The 24,598-nt window shown below is 41.6% G+C and overlaps 1 protein-coding gene across 2 annotated transcripts in view; it reads left to right on the forward strand.

The window, feature by feature from the left end:
- CSK (C-terminal Src kinase) overlaps positions 1 to 24,598 on the forward strand; it is a 109,050-nt gene that overhangs the window by 34,009 nt on the left and 50,443 nt on the right. For both annotated transcript variants that reach the window (XM_073579545.1, XM_073579544.1), the window contains 3 exons: positions 5,826 to 5,902; positions 12,676 to 12,789; positions 23,975 to 24,087. In XM_073579545.1, coding sequence (XP_073435646.1) covers positions 5,888 to 5,902; positions 12,676 to 12,789; positions 23,975 to 24,087 — 242 coding nt within the window. In that variant the 5' untranslated portion in view covers positions 5,826 to 5,887. The remainder of the gene's footprint in view (positions 1 to 5,825; positions 5,903 to 12,675; positions 12,790 to 23,974; positions 24,088 to 24,598) is intronic.

Genomic DNA, 24,598 nt, shown 5'->3' on the forward strand with positions numbered 1-24,598 from the left:
TGAATACTTTTGCAAGCCACTGTATTGTTGAAAATCAGATGCTAGACAGTGCAAGCTGCAATTTTTGTTTTTCACACTGGTGCGTTGTTTCTGATTACTTTGGCATCCTCTTATTCATCTGTAGAGACCTTTCCTAGTTCTTGCTATTCCTGATGCATGTTGTCAATATTATAAGGTTTGGATTTGGAAACTAAGATTAAAGGGAACCTGTCAGCATATTTTTGCTATGTAGTCTGAGAGCTGCATTATGTAGAGGCAGAGACCCTGATTCCAGCAATGTTTACCCTCTTTTTACTGCTGTAGATGGTGGTTCTGAGCTGTTCATAACTCTGCCCACACCCCTGTAATTAGCAGCTTGCTGACAATGCACTGTGTACACAGAAACGGACAACTGGTGGTAGCGGGTTTATATAGAATAGTTGGACTAGTCCTGCAGTGATAATCTCCTGCTGATAAAACAGTGATTGTATTGAAACTACAGCAAGTTGCGGAGCAAGTGACAGCTATGGAATCAGGCTGTCTGACCCCACATTAAGCTGCTCTCAAATTGAATGGCATAAAACCTGATGACAGATTTGGTGGAAATCCTATATTGCAATATATATTGGCTTCTGAGCGCCGTTTTGGATTTCCACCAAATCTGAGTTTACCTTAATTAATTTTTTGACAATAGGTTCTTATTGTCACCCAAACAGGCAGCTAGAATCCTCATCAAAAACCTGCTGTTTGGCGCCAGTGGATTTTTTGATTTTTCTCTGACAGATTCCCTTTAACCATGAAGTGCTCATTCTGCTGGGAATTTACTGAGAACTCGGGAAACCATTGAACTGATTCTGCTTAGACAGCTGTAGGAATGTAGAGAATGGAGAACATCCGCCTCTTCTATCTGACCCTTCAAACATTTATGTACGGACTGCTTGAGAAAGTAAGCCAAATGTTGCCTATGCTGAAGGAATGTGTTTATATACATAGACATATCAGCTAGTTCTAGAGGTATACTGTACATATACTGTTATTTCTTCAGAGTGTGTGTGGGGGGGGGGGGGAGCATAAATGCATCCCAACTCACAATGGCAGTAAAAAACATGTCATACACGCAGGAAGACAATTATCAAATTGCTACCATAACCAATCCATTATTTACCACCCTATCCATTGTGTACTACCAGTAAGGTCTGTGCAGTTGCCCCACGTGCGCTTTTCTCACCTGATATCAAAGGCAATTTTGCTAAAAATGTAACGGTGCCATAGAGAGAACTTTTCGTGTGGATTATTAACGGGGATATTTCGTTATGATCAGTTCAATTTTCCATACAAGCCACCTCTATGGCGTGTCGTTATTGTGGTCGTAGGGGCAGATACTCCAGTCTCTGCTTGGGAGCTCTGCAGCTCCTTCAATGTTACTTTTTACTCTCTGTGCTGCCTCTCTGATTAATGCACTCCTTGCTTTGGTGGGCAGCCCTCTCTTGGCAGGTTTGTTGTGGTACCATGTTCTTTCCATTTGATGGTGGATCATCAGAGATTGGGATATTTCTTTTTCTATACCCCAACCCTGACTTGTACTTCTCAACCACTTTGTCCCTGACTTGTTTGGAGATCTCCTTGGTCTTCATGGTGTTTGATTGGTGATGTTGGTGTTGCAGCTTCTGTGGCCTTTCAGAAAAGGTAAAGTCTATGTACTGACAGACCATGGGACAGTTACATTGCACAGTTGGGCTTCTTGTCACTAAGCATGTGACTTATGAAGGTAATTGCTTGCACCAGAAATTTTTGGGGACTTTATAGCCAAAGGGGTGAATACATTTGCACATGCCAATTGTTAATTATTTGATCTCTTAAATGTAATGCCTATATTTGTCACACTTCAGTTCACCAGCTTAGACTATGTAGTGCTGATGTATCACACACAAATCAGGTTACAAAATTGTTTGAACACAGATTGTAATGTAACAAAAAAGTAAAAAACCAAGGCGGGGGAGCGGGGCTCCGCGAAAACTTTCACAAGCCACTGTAGCCTTTCTAGAAGGCGGTGTGAGAACTCCATGGGGAATGCTGGATATTGGCCTCACGTCTTTGCTGCTTTTTAATGTTTCACATCATCTTCCATCATTTCCAAAGTGTAGTGCTATAACAGCACAGGCATAAATCTATTGGCCTGGCTTCTCTTGTCCTGCCATAGCACATTTATTGCCAAGGTTAAACCGTCTTTGCATCTGACCCCTTTTTATGACATTTGTCCTCTTCTGCCGGTCTCATTTTCTTGATTATCATCCCTCCCATGTCACATTTCCTGCTCCAGCCATCTGTAGTCTGTGCTACTTTAATTTTTACATAAATCCCACTTGTCCGCCTCCATGGAGTGCATTTCTTGTATGCCAGCATTTTCTTCATCCCCTTCTCCTCTCTTTCCGGCTTCCACACTACTCAAATAATGTCCTAAAATAGCATCAAACAGCTGGGCCTCTTAAATATGACTTTTTATGCCTTAATTGTCTGCCGAGCTGGGGAGGGGTAATAATTAACTCTTATACAGCTGAGCTTTTTCAGCGAGCTGTCCTTTGCATATAGGATTCTCTGGGGAGCCTCTCTGCTTGGTCTTCAGCCTCTGATATTAATGACCCCAGATGACAAATTAATCCATGCTTTTAGTTAATGCGTCAGATGTCTTCACCGGGGTTGATCAAAGGGGTGGGGGGGATGTAGGGGCTAGTGTTTGACCAAAACCACAGTTCAGTAATTGATGCTCTGTATGAAATGAGCTCTGTCTTTCAAACCAGCTCATCCCGTTGGCGTGCAGGACATTTCAGCTGTTGTCCTCTTTATATATTGGTGTCAAGGACGTTCGATAGCCTCCAAGCATAGTTCCGCTATAGGTTCATATCTAGGGAGTTAGAGACATTTCTTATCTATCCTCTGCTTATTTGCCTATATTCTTAGCCAGCACGTTCTGCAGCGCTTACATTCCTGCAGTGTTCCACTCATTCTGCAAAAATGGCTCATGGTCAGACTTTCCCAGTACTTTGGTTTAGCAAGACAACCTATCATTTCTTAGGACTTCATCTCTCCAGTTACACAGCGGTGGCCTGGTATCGGTAGTGGTATACATTATTGACACTAAATTTAAGTAAAAGTTTAAAAAAATAAAAAAGACAGGAGAAATTTGACATTTTCTATTAACATTTTAAGCTGGAAACGTGTGTAGTTTGGTTTTTTTTCTACTTTTTAATACATTTCTATTTGCAAGCCATTGTTAAAAATAGTCTCTTCTGTGTGCAGAAAATGCTTAGCGGATTAATATATGATTATGTGTAGAATATGTAATTTGTTACTTGTAGTTTTTGATCACTATGGGCTTAGGAGTCCAGTGGGAGGTTTTTATAAGTGTGCGTACAGAAATGTCGATCACTGATTAGGATCACTTATGGATCACAGAACAGATTGGACTGAATATTACACGTGACAGGATGACTTTAAGGTCGCTTGCTCTTGCTCACGTTTAGATCTAATAGTGGGAAGATCTGAGATTTTTACAGTAATCCCGTAAAGTGTATCATACTTAATTTATTGGGTAGTTTTTGGTATTTTATTCGTATGGCATGCACTCATTGCTATGAGCATCAATATCAGATAAGTGGGATCCGGCATCCACAGCGATGAGCTGTGATCAGCTCTGCAGATGTTACACAGTGGACAGAAATGAACGCCAGCGCTCCGTTACACTTAGAAGTAGCCTCTCTCTGGAACTGCAGGTCATCAGATAACAAGAATTCATTAATCTAATAGGGGAAAGTACATTTTACTAAGAATTTGTTCTCTAATATACCATGTTTTGATGCCTCTGGATATCTTGGCCAGAGGTGTAGGAGTATGCACAATAATACATATGTAAGTCCACAATACTAAACCTAAAATAAACATTGAGAGATGTAACAAGTTTTTCAGGTGGAAGATTACCCTCCATAAATGTGATAGTGTGCAGATTGCTATCATGTCTGACTATCCGAGAAGTCATCGAGACTGATTTACCTGCTCTCTACACAGGTCGATCAATAAGCCTGGCTATACATAGTTATATTGCTAAGAATACTACAAAATCAAACTGCCATCTATGTGGGTGTTTGCAGACTTTCCACACCACGTAACAAACCCACTTCCTGTGTAATGGCTGATGCGAAGTAGTCTACATGTTTAGGCGAAGGTGTCGGTGAGCATCCTTTTCAACTTGTGATGTCTAGCTTCACATTTATGCCATATTTTATGGGACATACCTTTTTATAGGACAATACTTTTACCTCTGGTGATATTGATGACCAGTGAAGGAAAGAATATTGATCATTTAAAGCACCACTCCAGTGAATTTATTTTTTCTATTTACCGTGTGGTTAGTGCCACCAATCTGTTCACTGCCCCTAGTAATGAAGTCTCCAGCCCCCATCTTCATCGGTTATCGGCGCCACTCCAGTCATTTTTCTGAAGTTTGTGATCTAGCAAATTGCTCCAGTATTTGATGAGTTTCTGGAAGTTGTGGTCATAAGATGGCAGCGCTGGGAAGATCTGAAGACCGCATTAGATAAGTGTAAGACACGGGCCAGGGAACTTGCATTACTGGCACCACTCCAGCCCTGAAATAAAACAAAATACTGAAGTGGTGCTTTAAAGAGAACCCGTCACTTACAGAAATGCAATTTACCTGTAAATATAGTGGTAATTGGCAGGAAAACGGGGTTTAGATAATTTGTACCCAGCTTATGTTCCTGCAGCTACTCTCTTCCTGTCTTTGGGCCAGTACAGGGACCTATAACGATAACTGCTCACTACACAGTGACTGCGCTGTAATAACGCCCCAGGACAAGGACAATGCTCTTCGGCATGTGTGCAGCATATGTGTGTACTGGGAAGGCTGTCAATCAGTGTGTCGAGCAGTGATTACAGCCACGCTCAATGTATAGAGATTGGTGACACTAACAGCTCTGTACTGTGCTGCTTGGACTGGAAGCGATTGGCTGCAGGGAGAATTTCACTTTGTTTTCTCCCTGGAGCTGCTGCTCCAGTGAGCTGTAAATATTCTGTACCTGCAGATATAGTGGAAATCCATAAGTAAATTACATTCCTGAACATGACAGGTTGCCTTGAAGTTACAGAAGGAAATGGTTATAGCTGCTGTTGTGTTCAACTACCTTTTAAGAACAAATGGCTGTAAATTACTATACCCAGTATTACCCACCATAAATGTTTGATGAATATAGATCCATATCTATCTCTAGAATGGGGCCCAGTCTCGCACCACAGTCGTCAGGTCAAAAGCGGACAGATTTTAGTCTTATTATATTCCGGATGCTGCCATGAGTAATTTTGTTTTTCTATACATGCAATATGCAGTTCCAGAAATATGTGCCTTAATATTGGTACTTTTTCTGGTCTCTAACAAGGAGTCGTGGCTCACAGGATCCTATGAGCCATACCCCTTTTAAGAACAATTGGCAATGAATAAAAGGGCCCAGATCTATGCAAGTGTATGGAACTGCAGTGGAGCAGCATGAATAAAATAAGAGTGAAAACTGAACACTTCAGACCTGGTGACTGATGTCCTTTAAAGAGGACCTTTTCCTTTATCATTGTTTAACATTTAAAAAATAAGAGTTCCTCCTTCAGTTGCCACTGCTCCTTTGACTCTGGATTAGTTTTTCTTTCTTCTTTCTTTGTGCCCCTCCTTTCCAAAGATATACATTCACAATAATTTTGGAGCTATTGTTGCCTTCAGCATCTATAAATTAGCTTTATAAATGCCTTTTCTGTTACATAATTTTGATTTTCTTTATTCTTAGGTCTGATTACTGTCTGCAGAATACCATCACTCTGAGTCTCCTTTACAAAGACTTCTCCCAAGATGTCTGTGGTGCAGGTAAGTCTTGAGTTTTGTGGTGTTTTTTTTCTATTCCACAGCTATGTACATTTTTACTGACTCCTAGTTAAAAGATTTGGACAATACATCCCTTTTACCTGGAAAAGAAGGATTTGCAAGTGAGAAGTTCATTGCCTTAAGTTAAAGACCTGGATTAAAATAAAAATGCTCTCCTTATATTTTCCCTAAAAGGGTTGTTCCTTTTTAAAACTTTCATTGTACCATAAGGGTGGAGAGGTCTAAAATTACCGTACAAATGCAGCTGTTGCTCAACTTCCTGGGGTTTAGTGCTGCCTTTCCACCACTGCTCCGGTCTTTGATGATTAGCTGTAGCAGTTACATCCTATATACAGTGCAAGTAACTGCAGAAGCCAATCACTGAGCTCATTGCCTCTACTGATGGAGACTACACAGTCTGTTGAGCCTAGTGATTGGCCTAGTGATTGGCTGCAGCAGTTATAAATGCTGTAGACGTGACAGTCGTCTGCACCGCTGCAGCCAGTCAAGTATGGGAACAGCGTTTGTGCAGCAGCGCTGGATTGCAGGGATGTTGAGTAACCAGTCCATTTGTTAATTTACAGTTGTGCTCAAAAGTTTACATACCCCGGCAGAATTTTTGCTTTCTTGGCCTTTTTTTCAGAGAATATGAATGACATTCCTGAACATGACATCAAAACTTTTTCTCTACTCATGGTTAGTGATTGGATGAAGCCATCTATTGTCTTACTACTGTGATTTCTCTTTTTAAATCATAATGACAACCCAAAACATCCAAATGACCCTGGTGATTTTGGCCTGATAACATGCACAGAAGTTGACACAAATGGCTACTAAAGGTAGCATCCTCACCTGTGACCTGTTTGCTTGTAATCAGTGTGTGTGTGTGTGTGTGTGTGTATAAAATCTGAGTGAGTTTCTGGGATCCAGACAGACTCTTGCATCTTTCTCATCCAGCCACTGACGTTTCTGGACTGTGAGCCATGGGAAAAGCAAAAGAATTGTCAACGGATCTAGGGGAAAAGATAGTTGAACTGTGTAAAACAGGAAAGGGATACAGACAGATATCCAAGGAATTGATAATGCCAGTCAGCAGCGCTCAAACTTTGCGTAACAAATGGAAAATCAGGGGCTCTGTAAAAATAAAACCACGGTCAGGTAGTAGCACAGAAAGAGGACTTAAAAATCCTCCAATAATAGAAAAAAGCAAAAGAGCAAAAAGGTTTACCCGTCCAGGCCTTCAGATAAATGCACTATCAGGATGCAGTGGGCCCATATAATTAAGATGGCAACACAGGTGCAAGAATACCGATAAAACAACCGCTCACAGCCTACCAATACATGGAGGGGGTGGTTGCCTGGTATGTTAATGCACAATAAAAGACTAGTATGCGGCGCTGTTCACACTATGGCCATGCACAGCATCCAGGCCAGCCTAGTAGTGACACCCTTCTATTAGCTCAGGCGGGCTAGCCCAGCGCTATCAAAATGCTTGCCATGTGAACGGACACCGCAGTTTACAAGACCAAAAGGGCCCAACTGCACCCTGAATAAAAAGTGCAAAAAACACATTAAAAAATGTGGAGTATTAGCTAATATTTTGGCCAAAATACGTGAGCCCGTAACCTGCGCCAAAGGTCTCCACATTTACGGGTACCTAACACTAAATCCACTAATACCTTTAGTGTTAGGTACCCGTACGCAGGTTGCGGGCATTTAGAGAGAGGTCAACAAGGCCTATGATGAAAGGAACACCTTTCCTACTGTAAAGCACGGAGGTGGATTGCTGATGTGTTTTTTTGGGGGGGGGGTGAGTTACAAAGGCACAGGAAACTTGGTCACAGTTGAAGGAAAGATGAATGCAGCACGTTATCAGCAAATACTGGAGGCAAGTTTGCAATCATCATCCTGGAAGCAGAGCATGGGACGTACTTGGATGTTCCATCATGACAACAATCCAAAACACAAGGCCAAGTTGACCTGTCATTGGCTACAGCAGAACAAAGTGAAGGTTGTGGAGTGGCCATCTCAGTCTCCTGACCTCAATATTATTGAGCCACTCTGGAGAGATCTCAAGCGCGCAGTTCATGCTAAAAAAATATTCAGAATTGAGAGTCCTCAGTGGTTGATATCTTTTTAATGGCTAACTGAAAAGATGGTAACAAATTGCAAGCTTTCAAGACTACTCAGGTCTCTTCATCAGGCGTTGACTAATGCAAAATCTGAACAATCACATATTTATGCACAACACAGCACAGAAATAATGCAATAGATAAGACAAGTGATGTGAAGCAGACCTATCAGTATGGGAGAGTGATAGACAGTTATGGCCATAAATATTAGAACAGTTCATAAATAAGGAGTGTGAATGTTTTATTGTCCTCTGATTGGGGTCTGGTTCTGTGTTGTGATGCCCCCACAAGGTCTTAAGAGCAAATTCCTTAACTGATGTAAAAATACATAAATCCATGCGACACATTCATTCCCTGCATTGAGTGTGTCAAAGGTTGTCATGAGTTTATACTACCAGACCCTTCTGTCTCTCTGAGATTTGAAATTACCTTTCCAAACAAGTAATTTCGTGTCTATGGTGCTGTGATCAGGCATACAAAAATGTTTTGCCATAGGTAGATCCATTCTTTCTTCTCTTATTGTGTGGCAATGAGAATTTATGCTTGTTCTCAGTTTTTGACCGGTCTCCCCTCACATACAAACACCCAGTTTGGACATTTAGTACAAATAGTTAAAGGGAACTTGTCACGCCCCCTCGGTGGTTTTAACTAAAAGAGCCACCTTCAGCAGCACTAAGGCTGCATTCTGTGAAGGTGGCTCTTCCGTTTCTGACCCCCAGTAATGCCGAAATATTAACTTTTATAAATAGGTCCTCATACCTTTTAATGAGTCCCATAGGTATGGAGTCTCCCCCTGAAGCAGCAGCCGCCTCCCCTCCTTCAATCTTGTCTCTGTAGCGTCTGGGCACCGCCCTCCCATAGTCATCCATCATGCCCCTCTGCTGCCGTCTGTGCCCCGCCTCCCATAGCCATCCATCATGCCCCTGTGCTGTCGTCTGTGCCCCGCCTCCTGTCTCCTATGTCGGCGCCTTCTCTTTGAAAACAGTTCTCGGGCATGCGCAGTGCGCGCTACTTGTGAACTGACATCAGGAGATCACGCCTGCGTGTTGTGGAGGCCCAAGATCCTGCCCCGCAGTGTGTGTGTTATATCACACTGCGGGGCTGGGAATCTGGGGCCTCCACAACACGCAGGTGTGATCGCCTGATGTCAGTTCACGGGCAGCTCGCACTGCTATGGGAGGGCGGTGCCCTGGCGCTACAGAGACATAATTGACAGCAGGGAGGCGGCTGCTGCTTCAGGGGGAGACTCCATACCTATGGGACTCATTACAGGTATGAGGACCTATTTATAAAAGTTAATATTTCGGCGTTACTGAGGGTCAGAAACGGAAGAGCCACCTTCACAGAATGCAGCCTAAAGGCCCCTTCTCACATAGCGAGATTGCTAACGAGATCTCTAATGCGTCACCGATTTTTGTGACGCAACAGCGATCTCGCTACATGTGACACATAGCTACCGTCGACTGCCCCCCTGCTGGATATCGCTGATCGTGCTCGAATGTCCTGGGCCATTTTTTCATCGTCGGCGTCCCGCTGGCCAGCATGCATCACTGTGTTTGACGCCGACGAGCGACCTCGTTGGTGACACAAAACTCAGGGACGCAGGCTGGAATAGCTGCTGTGTGACAACGCACCAGTGATCCTTACCAGGTCGTATCATTGTCGGGATCGCTGGTGCGTCATTGAAGAGATCTGCCTGTTTGACATCTTACTAGCGATCAATTAGCGACGCACCAGCGATCCCTACCAGGTCATATCGTTGTCGGGATCGCTGGTGTGTCGCTATGTGAAACGGGACCCTTAGTGCTGCTGAACGGTGGCTCTTTTAGTTAAAAATGCCCGGGGGGGGGTGACAGGTTTCCTTTAAATACACCACATTAGATGTGATGCAGCTGAAAGTACTTGGGATCTTGTAGTCCTGATGTGAGTTGGGGATCTTCATCTTGTTCGTGGTCATTATAAATGGACAAGTTTTACATTTTTTCTAGTTGCAAGGAAAGGTTCCTGCAGCTGTTCTATCTACTGGTTAACATGGTGCAAAGATATACATCTATTCATTTCATGCTACACAGCCCAGGAATTTACAGGAACTGGAGGCTTTATGCCAAGAAGAGTGGTCAGCTTTACCATCTGAGAAAATAAAGACCCTCATCCACAACTACCACAAAAGACTTCAAGCTGTCACTGAGGTTGAAGGGCGCTATACACTGTATTAAGAAATGGGGTATGTGAACTTTTGATCAGGGTCATTTGGATGTTTTGGATTGTCATTTTGATTTAAAAAGAGAAACCACAATAGCTTGACAATAAATGGCTTCACCCAATCACTAACCATGAGTGGAGAAAAAGTTTTGGTGTTATCATTCATATTCTCTGAAGAACAGCAAAGAAAGCAAAAATTCTGCAGGAGTATGTAAACTTTATTGCACATCTCCGCATCCCTATAGTACAATACAATTTTGAAAAGGATAACTTCTTTAAAAGGGTTCTCCAGCTGAATACTTTGTTAGTATTTTCTTTGCAGACTGCTCGTCCAGGTTATGACCCTTCATCTTATTCCAGTCAGTTACGGTGTCTTTATTCTTGTCTGGAAAACTCCTTTTACACTTTGGTTAAGTTGACTTAAGTGTTTAAAAAAAAAAAAAAAGTAACAATTATGTTACTGCATTTTAGGAGTAGATTGGAAAACCTTTTTTGCATTAGTTTATCTTCATTACTCTTTTATATAATACTAGATGGTGGCCCGATTCTAACGCATCGGGTATTCTAGAATGACTGTACTACGTGCCACTATGACTGACAGAACTTGTTCAGTAAATGTGACTGAACTACATCACACTGTGACTGACAGAACTTGTTCAGTAAAGATGAGTAAACTACGTCACGCTGTGAGTGAGGGTTAAATTCCGCGCCAATATCGCTGATCGCCGGTCATCTCCCGTCTACGTCGCCGCTGACCTCTGTGTGCCGCAGCTCTCCCGACGGTAGCGGTGGTGTGCGTCGTTCGAATTCCGCGCCAATGCACGGCCGCAGACTGCGCCTGTTGCTGATTGGTCGCATCCGGCCGGCCTCAACCAATCAGCGACGCAAGTAATAGAGTATTATGCCTAGACATCCCATAATAGGGGAGTAATAGGCCAAGACATCCCATAATAAGGGAGTAATATTCCTAGAAATCTCATAATAGGGGAGTATTATGCCTAGACATCCCATAATACGGAAGCAATGTGCCCAGACATCCCATAATAGGGGAGTAATATTCCTAGACATCCCATAATAGGGGAGCAATATGCCTAGACATCCCATAATAAGGGAGTAATATTCTTAGACATCCCATAATAGGGGAGTATTATGCCTAGACATCCCATAATAGAGGAGTATTATGCCTAGACATTGTAGAGTACAGAAGAACAAAATCCACTGATACCTATCCATTCCCTATAAAGGTCAATATGCCATAATAAAGGACATAATGTAATACGGACACTTCAACAATCTTACTCCTACAAAAACCACGGAGCTTCAATCCAAAAAATGTGAAAAATGTTTTTATTAATATCAATGTAATCTAAAAGCAATCACTTATAATACAGACAAAATACAAAATTGTTCATACAGGGCTCATATGTGGTAACCACAAAATCACACCAAATAGCAGAATGGAAAAAGAAATGTGTATATATATCACCTAAAAAGAGTGACCAATATCATGATACCACCAAATACATTTCAAATAAAGTGCATAGTGCAAATTATGCAGTCAAAATGAATAAAGCAAACTGCATCACTCAAAAATCACAGCGTCCTATAGAGTATAAATCACCAATGAATCATAAAACAGACGCTGCAAAGGATTATATACTAAAAATCTTACCCATTAGTTTCTGCTGGTGGACGTGGCACAAAAGCAATAGCCCCAACGCGCGTTTCGCGTTTGCTTCCTCGGGGGGCTATATCTGTGTGTTGGAAAACGCACACACAGATATAGCCCCCCAAGGAAGCCCACGCGAAACGCGCGTTGGGGCTATTGCTTTTGTGCCACGTCCACCAGCAGATACTAATGGGTAAGATTTTTAGTATATAATCCTTTGCAGCGTCTGTTTTATGATTCATTGGTGATTTATACTCTATAAAACGCTGTGATTTTTGAGTGATGCAGTTTGCTTTATTCATTTTGACTGAATAATTTGCACTATGCACTTTATTTGAAATGTATTTGGTGGTATCATGATATTGGTCACTCTTTTTAGGATTGTAGAGTACAGAGTATTATGCCTAGACATCCCATAATAGAGGAGTATTATGCCTAGACATTGTAGAGTATAGAGTATTATGCCTGCACCAGTCGCTGATTGGTCGCGCCCGGCCGGGCGCGACCAATCAGCGATTGGGATTTCCATTACAGACAGACAGACAGAATTAGACGATTATATAGTAGATAAATATTTTCTATAATTATTTTTTAAGCACACTCCCTCCCCCCCCCCCTCCCCTTCATTGTAACGTCAAGCTCGGTCACATACAACAGACTGCATGAACTACCAAGTATCCTTGGGTTACTGATCTTGTACAATAAATATTAACTATATTATTGTCAATTTTAAGTTAGAAATATTTTATTAAAACTCTTCCTTGTATGCATAGACACCCTGGCAAGCTGGTACAGAATGTGTCGCTAACTATGATTTCCAGAGGAGAACGGACCAGGATCTTCCATTTACGAAAGGAGAAGTCTTGACAATTGTGGCTGTGACCAGGGTAAAGTGAATTCCCATTGTTCTTGTCCTGATGTACTATGTATAAATCCTTAGATGCTGCGCAGAATGTAGACCTGCACTTATTGGTACTACTGTGTTTCAGTGTTTTTGTTGCTTTTTTCTTTTGAAGTGAATTAAGGAAACAATAACATAGAGAGAAGATAAGTAATTATACACAATTTTTAGATGTATTGTTGATTTTTCTCAAAAACTGTTCTAGGAGCAATGCAAATTACAATGTTTAGCATCTAATACAAAACACAAGGCAAGTACTAAATTTCATAGACTGTACACGTCTGTTATGTTTTATAATTATTGTGTTCTGTGAATGGTCTGGCTATATAACATTCTGTTTACTTGGCATAACCAAGAAGTCTTGAAACTTGGAATGTAGTCAACCTAAGTTTTTATAGGGTTTCCTGAAGCAGTTAGTTTTTCCCTGTAATTTTCTACATAGGATTTGTACACATCTCATTATGTGAACATATATAGCGTACCAACTGCGAGAGCACACGGTGTACACGACACACATGGCTATGAATACCCTTTCACCCAACATAGACTATTGTTTTCCAACTCCCAGTGTGAAGTGTTTTTCAATTAAAAGAATCTGGTGGATACAGTTAGGTCCATATATATTTGGATAGAGACAACATTGCGTTTTTGCATGCGTTTGCGTTTTTTATGCGCATTTGTTCTCTAGGGGCTCAAACCAGTGTCTACACATGTTTACGCCAAAAACACTTGCGCACGAAAACGCAGACGAATGCATGTCTATGCGCACGCCTACATTCCCATAGACTGTAATGTGTTATTTGTCGCATTCCGTGCGCAAGCGTTTTTTTTTACTCCTTTCGGTGGACCCAAAAATGCAACAGGTTGTGTCTGGCGCGCCTAGATGCACACTTTGAAAAAACGCATGCGCACGAAAACGCATATGAACGCGTGCGCACCCTGTTAAAGATAGGTACGCATGCGCATGGATGCGCTGCGCAAAAAAACGCTAATGTGAAACCAGCCTAAGATAATGAATATGCACGCGTCTTCACTTCCATAGGCGTGGAGGGAATATTCATTACCTTAATGAGCAGTGCCACGTGATCACTAAGCACAGGAAGAGCTGCAGGAAGCCGACACCAACGAGATGCTGCGAGGGCACGGTGGAGGAGGGTGAGTTGGATGTTTGCTTTTTTTTTTTGGATCATGTATACCAGGACGGGAGAGGGGAGCCACGCATACCAGGACAGCGACGGGGGAAGCCAGACATACCAGGACAGCGACGGGGGAAGCCACGCATACCAGGAGAGCGACCGGGGAACCACGCATACCAGGACAGCGACAGTGGAAGACACGCATACCAAGACAGCGACGGGGGGAGCCACGCATATCAGGACGGTGACGGGGGAGCCATGCATACCTGGACAGCAACGGGGGGACAATGCATACCCGGCTTATACTCGAGTAAGTAAGCTTACCCAGTTTTCCGTGGCAAAATTAGGTGCCTCGGCTCATACTCGAGTATATACAGTAATTGCTGACCAATGATGTCCCAATTGTGCTCAATGGGATATTAGTCCGGAGACGCTCTAGGCCATGTAACAAAAAACTGCTCTTGGGAACTTTGAAGAACGGATGTACCACTGGTTCACGACTAAGTCAATGTAACATAGAGATGTTAAGCCCTTCCCGACCTTCGCCGTACAATTACTGCTCTGCGGGAACTGCATTGCTGCCCGCAGCGTTACTAGTACAGCGGCACGATCACTGCGGCCTCACGCTGAGCATCGTGGTGATCGGGTGCGGGTGTCAGCTGTGACAGCTGACACCCCGCAGCAACACCCACGATCAGTGCTAGCACCGATCGTGGGCATTTAACCCCTCTGATGCATAGAGAAGCATTGCGCAGGGAAGGGGGCTCCCTGCGCGCTCCCACCGGAACAACGCAATGCGATCGCGTAGTTCCGGTGGTCTCCATAGAGACCCCCGGCTCCAAGATGTCCGCGGGGTTCTTCAGTGAGGTAAGGAGCCTGGCAAGCCTCCTTCACTGCCTGTCAGATTGCTGATCTGACACTGTGCTGTGCAAAGTTTCAGATCAGCGATCTGACTTTATATAATTAATGTTCCATACTGGGACAATGTAATAAAGTTAAAAACAAAAAATTATAATGTGAAATAAATATATATATATATATATATATATATATATATATATATATATATATATATATATATATATATATACCGGGTGAGTCATAAAGGACGGATGTATTTGAAGTGGCTATAACTCACCACCAGGTGGAGGTAGAGATGTGCGGGAGGCGGGGTTATGTTTGTGAGGTGAAAGCATTGTTTTTATTTTAGTTTCAGTTTAAGCTATGGTGCCGTGGACGATAGAACATCGCGTTTTTGCGTACGCCATTTTTGTCAAGAATAATGAGTGTATCACAGCCGTTCAGCGTGAGTTTCGGCGTCATTTCAATATTCACAGAAATCAAGCTGTTCCCGCTCGTAACACTATCCTACGTTGGGTTGAAGCACTCCGTACACGAGGTACACTAATGAACAAACGACCACCGGGGGCTCCACGAACGGCACGTACCCCTGAAAATGTGGAACGCGTCAGGCAAGCCATGCTGCGTAGTCCGAGTCGATCTGCTCGGAAACATTCTTTAGAACTTGCCCTCAGTAATCGTACAGTAAGGCGTATTTTGCATTTAGACCTGCATTTCCACCCCTATAAATTGGCCATTGTGCAACAGTTGGAGCGCGGGGATTACGCAGCGCGACTGAAGTTCGCACATGAGATGGAAGCAATTATTGAGCAAAACGACAACCTTATTTTATTCATGAGTGATGAAGCTCATTTCCCTGTCAATGGCATGGTTAATCAGCAGAACTGCCGTTATTGGGCCTATGAAAATCCGAAAGAATTACATGAACGACCGCTGCACAGCCCTAAGGTAACGGTGTGGTGCGCTATGGGCAAATATGGCGTGATCGGTCCGTACTTTTCCGAAGGCGATAATGGCAATACTGTTACCGTGAACTCACAACATTATATCGCCATGATAAATAACTTCTTTGTTCCTGAGTTACGACGGCAACATATCCCCATCTCTAGTGTGTGGTTTCAACAAGATGGGGCAACGGCCCACACAGCCGGAGCAACAATGAACGTTCTTCGCCCTCTCTTCCCTGGTCGCATCATTTCCAGGTTTGGCGATATTAATTGGCCTCCTAGGTCCCCAGACCTGTCCATGTGCGATTATTACTTATGGGGTCACCTCAAATCACGTGTATACAAGCTTAAGCCTCGATCATTACAAGAACTGAAGGAAGCTATTCGAGTGGAAGTTGCCCAAATCGACAGAGTTGTGTTGGAACGTGTTGATGCCAACTTCCAAGAACGCCTTTGGAAATGCATCACTGATAATGGCCACCACATGGCAGATGTTGTTTTCCACACTTGAATTTGTCAAATATTTGTCAGTATACGTAACCAAATCTGTGAATACATTTATATTTAATAAATATTTAACGATTTTATGATTAGTTTAAAAACGTCCGTCCTTTATGACTCACCCGGTATGTATATATATATATATATATATATATATATATATATATATATATATATAATGAAAAAATCCCCAAGTAAAGAAAAAATTAAATAAATATTTTACCAATAAATACATTTATGTAAATAAAAAAAAGATAACAGTACACACTTGGTATCACCGTGTCCGTAACGACCCGACCTATAAAACTGTCCCACTAGTTAACCCCTTCAGTGAAGACCATAAAAAATAAATAAAAAACGAGGTAAGAAGCAATACTTTATCATCACACCGTCGAGCAAAAACTGGAATAACACGTGATCAAAAAGACTGTTATAAATAAACTTGGTACCCCTGAAAACGCCATCTTGTCCTGCAAAAAAACAAGCCATATAGCTCCATCACCATAAAAATAAAAGTTATAGCTCTCAGAATAAAGCGATGCAAAAATAATTATTTTTTTCTAAAAAATAGTTCATTGTATAAAAGCGCCAAAATATTAGAAAAATGATTTTTTTTTTGGGGGTGTCTGTCATTGTACTGACCCGAAGAATAAAACTGCTTTAGCAATTTTACCACACGCGGAACGGTATAAAGCCCCACCCCCCCCCCCCCAAAAAAAAAAAAGAAATTAAAAGAAATTCATGAATTCCTGGTTTTTGTTCATTCTGCCTCCCAAAAATTCGGAGTAAAAAGCGACCAAAAATGTCATGTGCCCGAAAATGGTACCAATAAAAACGTCAACTCGTCCTGCAAAAAACAAGACCTCACATGACTGTGAGCCAAAATTTGAAAAATTATAGCTCTCAAAATGTGGTGATGCAAAAACTATTTTTTGCAATAAAAAGCGTCTTTTAGTGTGTGACAGCTGCCAAACATAAAAACATGCTATAAATAGTAAATCAAACCCCCCTTTATCAGCCCCTAAGTTAGGGAAAAATGATAAAATAAAAAAAGTATTTATTTCCATTTTCCTGTTGGGGTTAGGGTTGGGGCTAAAGTTAGGATTAGGGTTGGGGTTAGGTTTATGGACTCTCAAAACGCGACATGCGTCCGATCTCAATTCCAGCCAATTTTGCATGGAAAAAGTCAAACGGCGCTCCTTCCCTTCTGAGCTCTGCCATGCGCCCCATCAGTGGTTTACCTGCATATAAGGGGTATCGGCGTACTCAGGACAAATTGTGGAACAACTTTTGGGGTCCAATTTCTCCTGTTACCCTTGGTAAAATAAAACAAATTGGATCTGAAGTAAATGTTTTGTGAAAAAAAGTTAATGTTCATATTTTTTTTAAACATCCCAAAAATTCCTATGAAGCACCTGAAGGGTTAATAAACTTCTTTAATGTGGTTTTGAGCACCTTGAGGGGTGCAGTTTTTAGAATGGTGTCACTTTTGGGTATTTTCTATCATATAGACCTCTCAAAGTGACTTCAAATATGATGTGGTCCCTAAAAAAAAAAAAAAAAAAAATGTTGTTGTAAAAATGAGAAATCACTGGTCAATTTTTAACCCTTCTAATTTCCTAACCAAAAAAAAAAATTTGTTCCAAAATTGTGCTGATGTAAAGTAGACATGTGACAAATGTTATTTATTAACTATTTTGGGCATAATTAAATTTGTAAAACTGCTAAATTTTCAACATTTTTGCCAAATTTCAATTTTTTTTCCACATAAAAACGCAAGTCATACCGAAGACCTTTTACTGCTGCCATAAAGTACAGTATGTCACAAGGAAACATTTTTAAAATCCCTGGGATCTGTTGAAATGTTCCAGAGTTATTACTTCCATAAAGGGACAGTGGTCAGAATTGTAAAAATTGGCCGGGTCAGAAAGGTGAAAACAGGCTGGGTCACGAAGGGATAAATGTACATGGAATGAGGTCTAGAGTAGTCCGGCCACCTAACATTTATGCAACTCCATATCATAATGCCAGGAGCTGGACCGATGTGGCATTCATTTGTAAAGACCTGTCCTCATGGTTTCATTAGATTCGAAGAATGGTTGGTAGTGATTAATTCTGTACTGCCCATTGAAATTGGACGTCACATACCAAGCCTAAAGAATCAAACGGTGCCCACACAAACAATCACAAGGCGTTTGCATGATGTTCGGCTACGAGCCAGACGTCCAGCTAGAGGCGTTAAATTCTGAGCAGTCGGTAAGCCAAACTACCTACTGACTCCTCAATTTCCCTGACTTCCCACTCTGACCCCACAGCCCTGCCTCACTACTGAGCATTTACATAAAGTGGAGCACAGATTCATCTCAGCTAAAAGCCGAGGTTGTAATGGAGGTCTATCTTGAGCACTTCTTTTGGATGCTAATGTATCTGGAGATTGATCTGAAGACAATGTGGGCAACTCCATGAAGATGCCTTCACGAAAGAGCATGAAACTATCCTAGATGTCATTTTGCAACACTACTTGCCAGGCTGCTTCTTACTTGTGTTACTGTCAGCAGCCTATGTGGTCTAAACATGCTACCATGGCCTGCTGCTTTTTCAGACTTGTCCCCCAGTGAGCACATCCTGGACATCATTGGTCTGCAATTGTAAAGGGAGCTGCCAGCAGCGGAACTTGATGATTTGTAAGCCCAAGTGCAGTCAGCGTGACAGAACATTCCTCGGACAACCATTACTAACCTCATTGATAGGATGCCAACACATATAAATACATGTATCTGTGTGTGGGACTCATACTCGATACTGAATATGTTGAGATGTTTTGTTGCCATTTTTTTTCATCAGTTACATATCATTAAAGGGAACCTGTCACTAGGTTTGGCAAATATAAGTTACGGCCACTGACTTTCAGGGCTGATATATAACATTCTATAATGCTGTATATCTGCCTCCAACCCGACCTGTAAGGAGAAAAAAAAAACTTTTATTATACTTACCTGCGGGGCCCTCCTGTCCGAGGGGTGTCACAGGTCTTGGCCCGGCGCCTCACATCTTCTTACGATTGCCGTCCTCCTTCTTGGTCCGTGTGGATGACACATCCCTGCATCATCCACATAGTCTGCCTGGCATCGCGCTCCTGTGCAGGTGTGCCTATCTTCCCTGTTGAGGGCAGAGCAAAGTCCTGCAGTGCGCAGGCGCTGGGCCTCTCTGAGCTTTCCCGGCACCTGCGCACTGCAGTACTTTTGCTCTGCCCTCAACAAGGCAGTTAAGTACGCCTGTGCAGGAGCGCGATGCCGAGCAGACTGTATGTATGATGAAGGTTGGCGATCGCAGGTCGATGGGAGGTGACGGACCAAGAAGAGCAACACCCATCGGACTGGACCACCACTCAGGTGAGTATAATAAGTTATTTTTCAGTTCCTCTAAGTCTGGTTAGGGGCAGATATATAGCATTATAGAATTCTGTATATCAGGCCTGAAAGGTGGTGGCTGTAACTCGTATTGGCCAAACGTGGTGACAGGCTGAAATTCAAATTCCTCTTCTCTTATTTTCTGAGGTGTGTCTGTGTGTATATATGTCATGAAGTGCCACAAAATCATGTTCTCAACACATTTGTTGTAAAGATGACATGAACAACCCCTTTAAGGCTTTGCCAAGATGTTAGCAGAACCATAGTTTGGCAAGCATCTTGATTATCAGTTATTGCAAACATGGTTAATAAGTCGCTCGATGCCGACTTTTATTTCCCATGGACTTGCATTGGGGTCGGGTTTCGGACGAAACTCCGACTTTTTTTGCCCTAGTCGGACCAGTTTCATCCGACTCAAATTTTGTTTCATTCGGGTTTCACGAAACCCGATCCGACCAAAGTCGCTCAACTCTAGTGAAGACTCTTTTACCCTGCACCGTACGTGGCTTTAAATGAACTTCAATCAACAATTTGCTGGTCAGTGGTCATTAATAGACTGTTTGCACAGGGTGACCGTGATACAGATGCTCACTAGACCGGTTTGTAATAGATCGCTCAGTGTGCTGCTGTTCTCTGCAGCACAGGTCCTGTTGAGCTAACTAAAAGATCAATCATTTAACATGTCAAACATACAAAGTGCTTTTTCATCTGATTGGCAGCCTGTTTACCCTGCAGGATTACTATGTTAGGAATGCTTGTTCACATTAATTGTGCAGTGTAAGTGCACCCTTAGAATAGATATCTTGGACATAACTCACATCACCTACATGCTCTAATTGTACGTCTGTTTACTCTTCAGAGTTCCATGCAAATTTTTTTTATTGTAAGGAATAGATTCTATATTTTGTAACTTATTCACACACTACTTCCTCAAAGCTGCTAAAAGGGGTTTTTCGTATCTGACATATTAATGACCACATCCGTAGCACCCCTACTGATCAGCTGTTATCTGCTCTGGTGGCAGATGGATATGAATGGCTCTGTGGCCCGGCAGCTCTGTAGATTGTACAGTGGCCTCTCTGGTACTTAAGATCACCAATGCAAGTGGCAGATCCCAGGAGTGGCCACTAAATATACAGAGCCACCCTGTTCCTGCTCAATACAATGGTTGTATATGACCACTGCTGGACCAGTTAATAGCTGATCAGTGGGAATGCCTGGTGTCAGACCCTATGGATAGGTCTTCGAGACGTTCGTCGCATACAGCCTTTCTGATTTCTAGGACATGTCCTGTGTTGTTTTTTTTTTTTTTTTTTTTTAATTTCTTGAGTTGATTTCAGTGGGGGCAATGTAAATTTTTTTTTTAAATATTGCTTCTTGAGATGGCCATTTTGGCCCAATAAAAAATGTTGACCTTTTAAAAAGGTCCTGGCACATGATGTCAATTGCATGACAGTTAGTATTTCTGACAAAAGAGATGTATGCGACAAGAAAAGTCATCTCGCCACATTCAGATGCGCTCTTGTTAGACATTGATCATCGGACGGAGCCATGCTACTCTGGGACGCGATAGCAGCATACAAAAGAAAGGTGGTTCTCCAGAGAAGACCAATCCAATTAAAAGTGAAAAAAAACTTGTTTATTAAAGTAATAAAAAATGAATTTTAAAAAAAAACGCACCGGTCGCCATTAAAGTCCGCAATTAGAGTTAAGCAATTATGTTCAGGTTTTCATAGAAGAAAAATATTGAATAGGAAATCGTGCTGGATTTTTAAACTACAAACTAGAGTTTCACTTAATATGAATATCCGACAAGATTTGATTTTACAATATAATTTAATATACTAATTATATAAAAATATTTTTGTGCCTTTTTTTAAAAAAAAAATTTACTTGCATTTTGCTCATTTCTAGTTGTTTCATTATGTGTTCGTTTATAACTGTTTTTACTACTTTAATAAAGAAGTTGTTTTTTTTTAACTTCTAATTGGATTGGTCTTCGCTGGAGAACCACCCACTTTCTTTTGTACAATTAGTATTTCTCGTTGTTTGAGAACTGAACACAAGGTACTATACTTTATACAAGTGGCATGTTGTTAGTGACAAGTCTCTGGCTTGGGACTTTCCCGTGTCACTTCCTTGTTGTTAATATGAAGGCTGATGTTTCTAAAGTACTACCTGAGAAACTGTGCGCGCTGCACCGTGGAACCTAGTGTCATGTTGTAATATGGCTGTATGCATAGACTCCTGTAATATTCAGCTTAACATACATTTGGTGATAAAGAAGAAAACTCTCTAGATTCTGTAGTTTTTTTTCTATGGGAACTGTTTTTTTAAGTGCAGATCTTTAACCCCTTAAAGACTGCTGATACGCCTTTTAACGGCGACAGTTAAGGGTACTGCGCCCCTCCAGCGTCGGAAAATCTCTGGTGTCTGGAGAACATGATTAGGGCCGGTTTTTATGGTCCCCTGTCACGTGAACACCGTTATTCACCAAATAACGTTGCTCACAAAAGTCGGATTTAAAATTGATTTCTCTCTCCTCTGATTATGATCTAACATATCAGAGAAGAGAGAATTAGGGTGCCTTGAGCCCACCTGGGCCTTCCTGCTCCCGCCCTCCACGTCATCTTCCTGGGAAAAAATAACGGGCGCACTGCGCCACCGAGAACTGCCGCCCGGCAACAAGAGGGAATTTTTCCTATTGGTTCATTTTGATCACTGTGATAGACCCTATCACAATGACCAAAATAAAAAAAAAATTAGTAAATCAAACCCCCTTTTGTAAATCTATGAAGATAGATTAAAACAAGTGCTGATGGACAATGCAAAGCGTTGGAAAAATTTCACAAGACATACATTTATGTGGTACAATAATCACCTGTTTTGTGCTTACTATTGCTTGTCTTTCCTTCTCCCAATTCAAACCACTTTTACATGATTGTTTGCATTCATGTATTCTCAGCAAATCTTCAATCTTATGTCGGCATACAAGATGTGATCATTGACAAATCAGTGAATTCCTTAATTTTTTATTTTTAATGTATCACTTTCCGAACAATAATTTAAACCTTTTGTTCTTTTATTTTTTTCCATAAGGATATCATAGCATTTTAAACAAAGAACAGACTGGGATTAATGATTTCTGGATCACCCTTAGGCTTCAAATGTCTGGGTGGTCCTCACTTTACGCTGTGATGATGTTCTAAAAGGTCAATGCAGAGTAAGCTTTTTGCATAAACTCTTGTAGCTGTTCCAGCAGGGAACCAATTGTTAGAGAAGACAAAGTTGGTTTATTACCATATCTGCCTTTTTGATCGCTGTATACACAGCAAAGCAAACAATAACAGTGCTTCCTCCTCAGGACCCATAGATCTTGTGATCACTGTGTGTAGTGAGAGTCAAGCAGCCTATGCAGGCAGGAGGCTATATTTCCCCTGTAACCAGGGTGAATTTATCAGTCAGTTACAGGGAACATCTGTAATGAAAAGAATACACGAATATGTTAAAATTCTCTCCCAGTGGTATTCTAAGACCAGAAGTGAGCAGTGTATGATATACGGTAAATGAAAAAAAAATAATTAAAAAAAGCATAGAAAATAAATGGGTTTCCAGGGAGGACACTGCTCAGAATTAGTGGTGAGCGAACATGCTCTGATAAGGTGTTACACGAACACGCTCAGGCACTACCCGAGTATCTTGTGTGTGTGCTCCAATAATATGTTCAAGTCCCCACGGCTGCATGACTCGCTGCTGTTTGACAGCCGCAACACATGCAGTGATTGCTTAACAAACAAGCAATCCCCACATTTGTTGCAGCTGTCTTAACAACCATGAGACATGCAGCCTCGGGGATTCAAACATATTCAAGCATGTCCAAGATACTTGGGTAGCGCCTGAGCATGTTCGGATAACACCTTATCCAAGCACATAAGCTCTTCACTAATCAAAACTCTACATTGCTTGTACTGGTTTGTGTTCTAACAATAGTGATCCTAGTGCAATTTCTTAACTATTTAAAAGGGTTGTCCACTATTTGACAACTCCTTTTTAATGTCCTCAGAGTGCTACATAAAATAAATAAAATCTATACTTTCCTCCTGAGTCCTTTGCTCTGAGCCACCTGACCCACACATCACTTGTGTCACATCACTTCTAGCTGCTGATTGGCTGTAGCCTTCACCTTTTACATTCAAGTGAATGCCACCACTAAGATGAAATTGTAATTTTGAAGTTGTGGATTGGTTAGTTTTTACAGATTTTTGCTATAGGATAGATTTTCTGTTATTTTATTATTTGTGTATATTTTCATGCAGGATCCTAACTGGTATAAAGCAAAGAATAAAGGTGGCCAAGTTGGTTTTATACCCGCCAACTATGTACAGAAGAGACAAGGCGTAAAATCAGGGACAAAGCTTAGTCTAATGCCGTAAGTATATCTAGCCTACTACCTGTATACTTCTAGCAGCAATATACTGACAATAATTATTGTGCTATAAAAATAGTAATTTGTACTGTTTCTAAGTCAGTACAGATGTGCTCAAACGTTTACATACCCCAGCAGAATTTTTGCTTTCTTGGCCTTTCTTCAGAGAATATGAATGATACCACCAAAATTTTTTCTCCACTCATGGTTAGTGGTTGGGTGAAGCCATTTATTGTCAAACTAATGTGTTTTTTCTTTTTAAATCATAATGACAATCCAAAACATCCAAATGACCCTGATCAAAAGTTCACATACCCCATTTCTTCATACCGTGTATTGCCCCCTCTAACATCAATGACAGCTTGAAGTCTTTTGTGGTAGTTGTGGATGAGGTTCTTTATTTTCTCAGATGGTAAAGCTGTCCACTCTTCTTGACAAAAAGCCTCCAATTCCTGTAAATTCTTGGGCTTGTGAACTTTTGATCAGGGTCATTTGGATGTTTTGGGTTGTCATT

The sequence above is a fragment of the Dendrobates tinctorius genome, unplaced genomic scaffold (genome assembly GCF_039654945.1).
Source record: "Dendrobates tinctorius isolate UK_male_01 unplaced genomic scaffold, ASM3965494v1 ptg000062l, whole genome shotgun sequence".
NCBI classification, from domain to species: domain Eukaryota; kingdom Metazoa; phylum Chordata; class Amphibia; order Anura; family Dendrobatidae; genus Dendrobates; species Dendrobates tinctorius.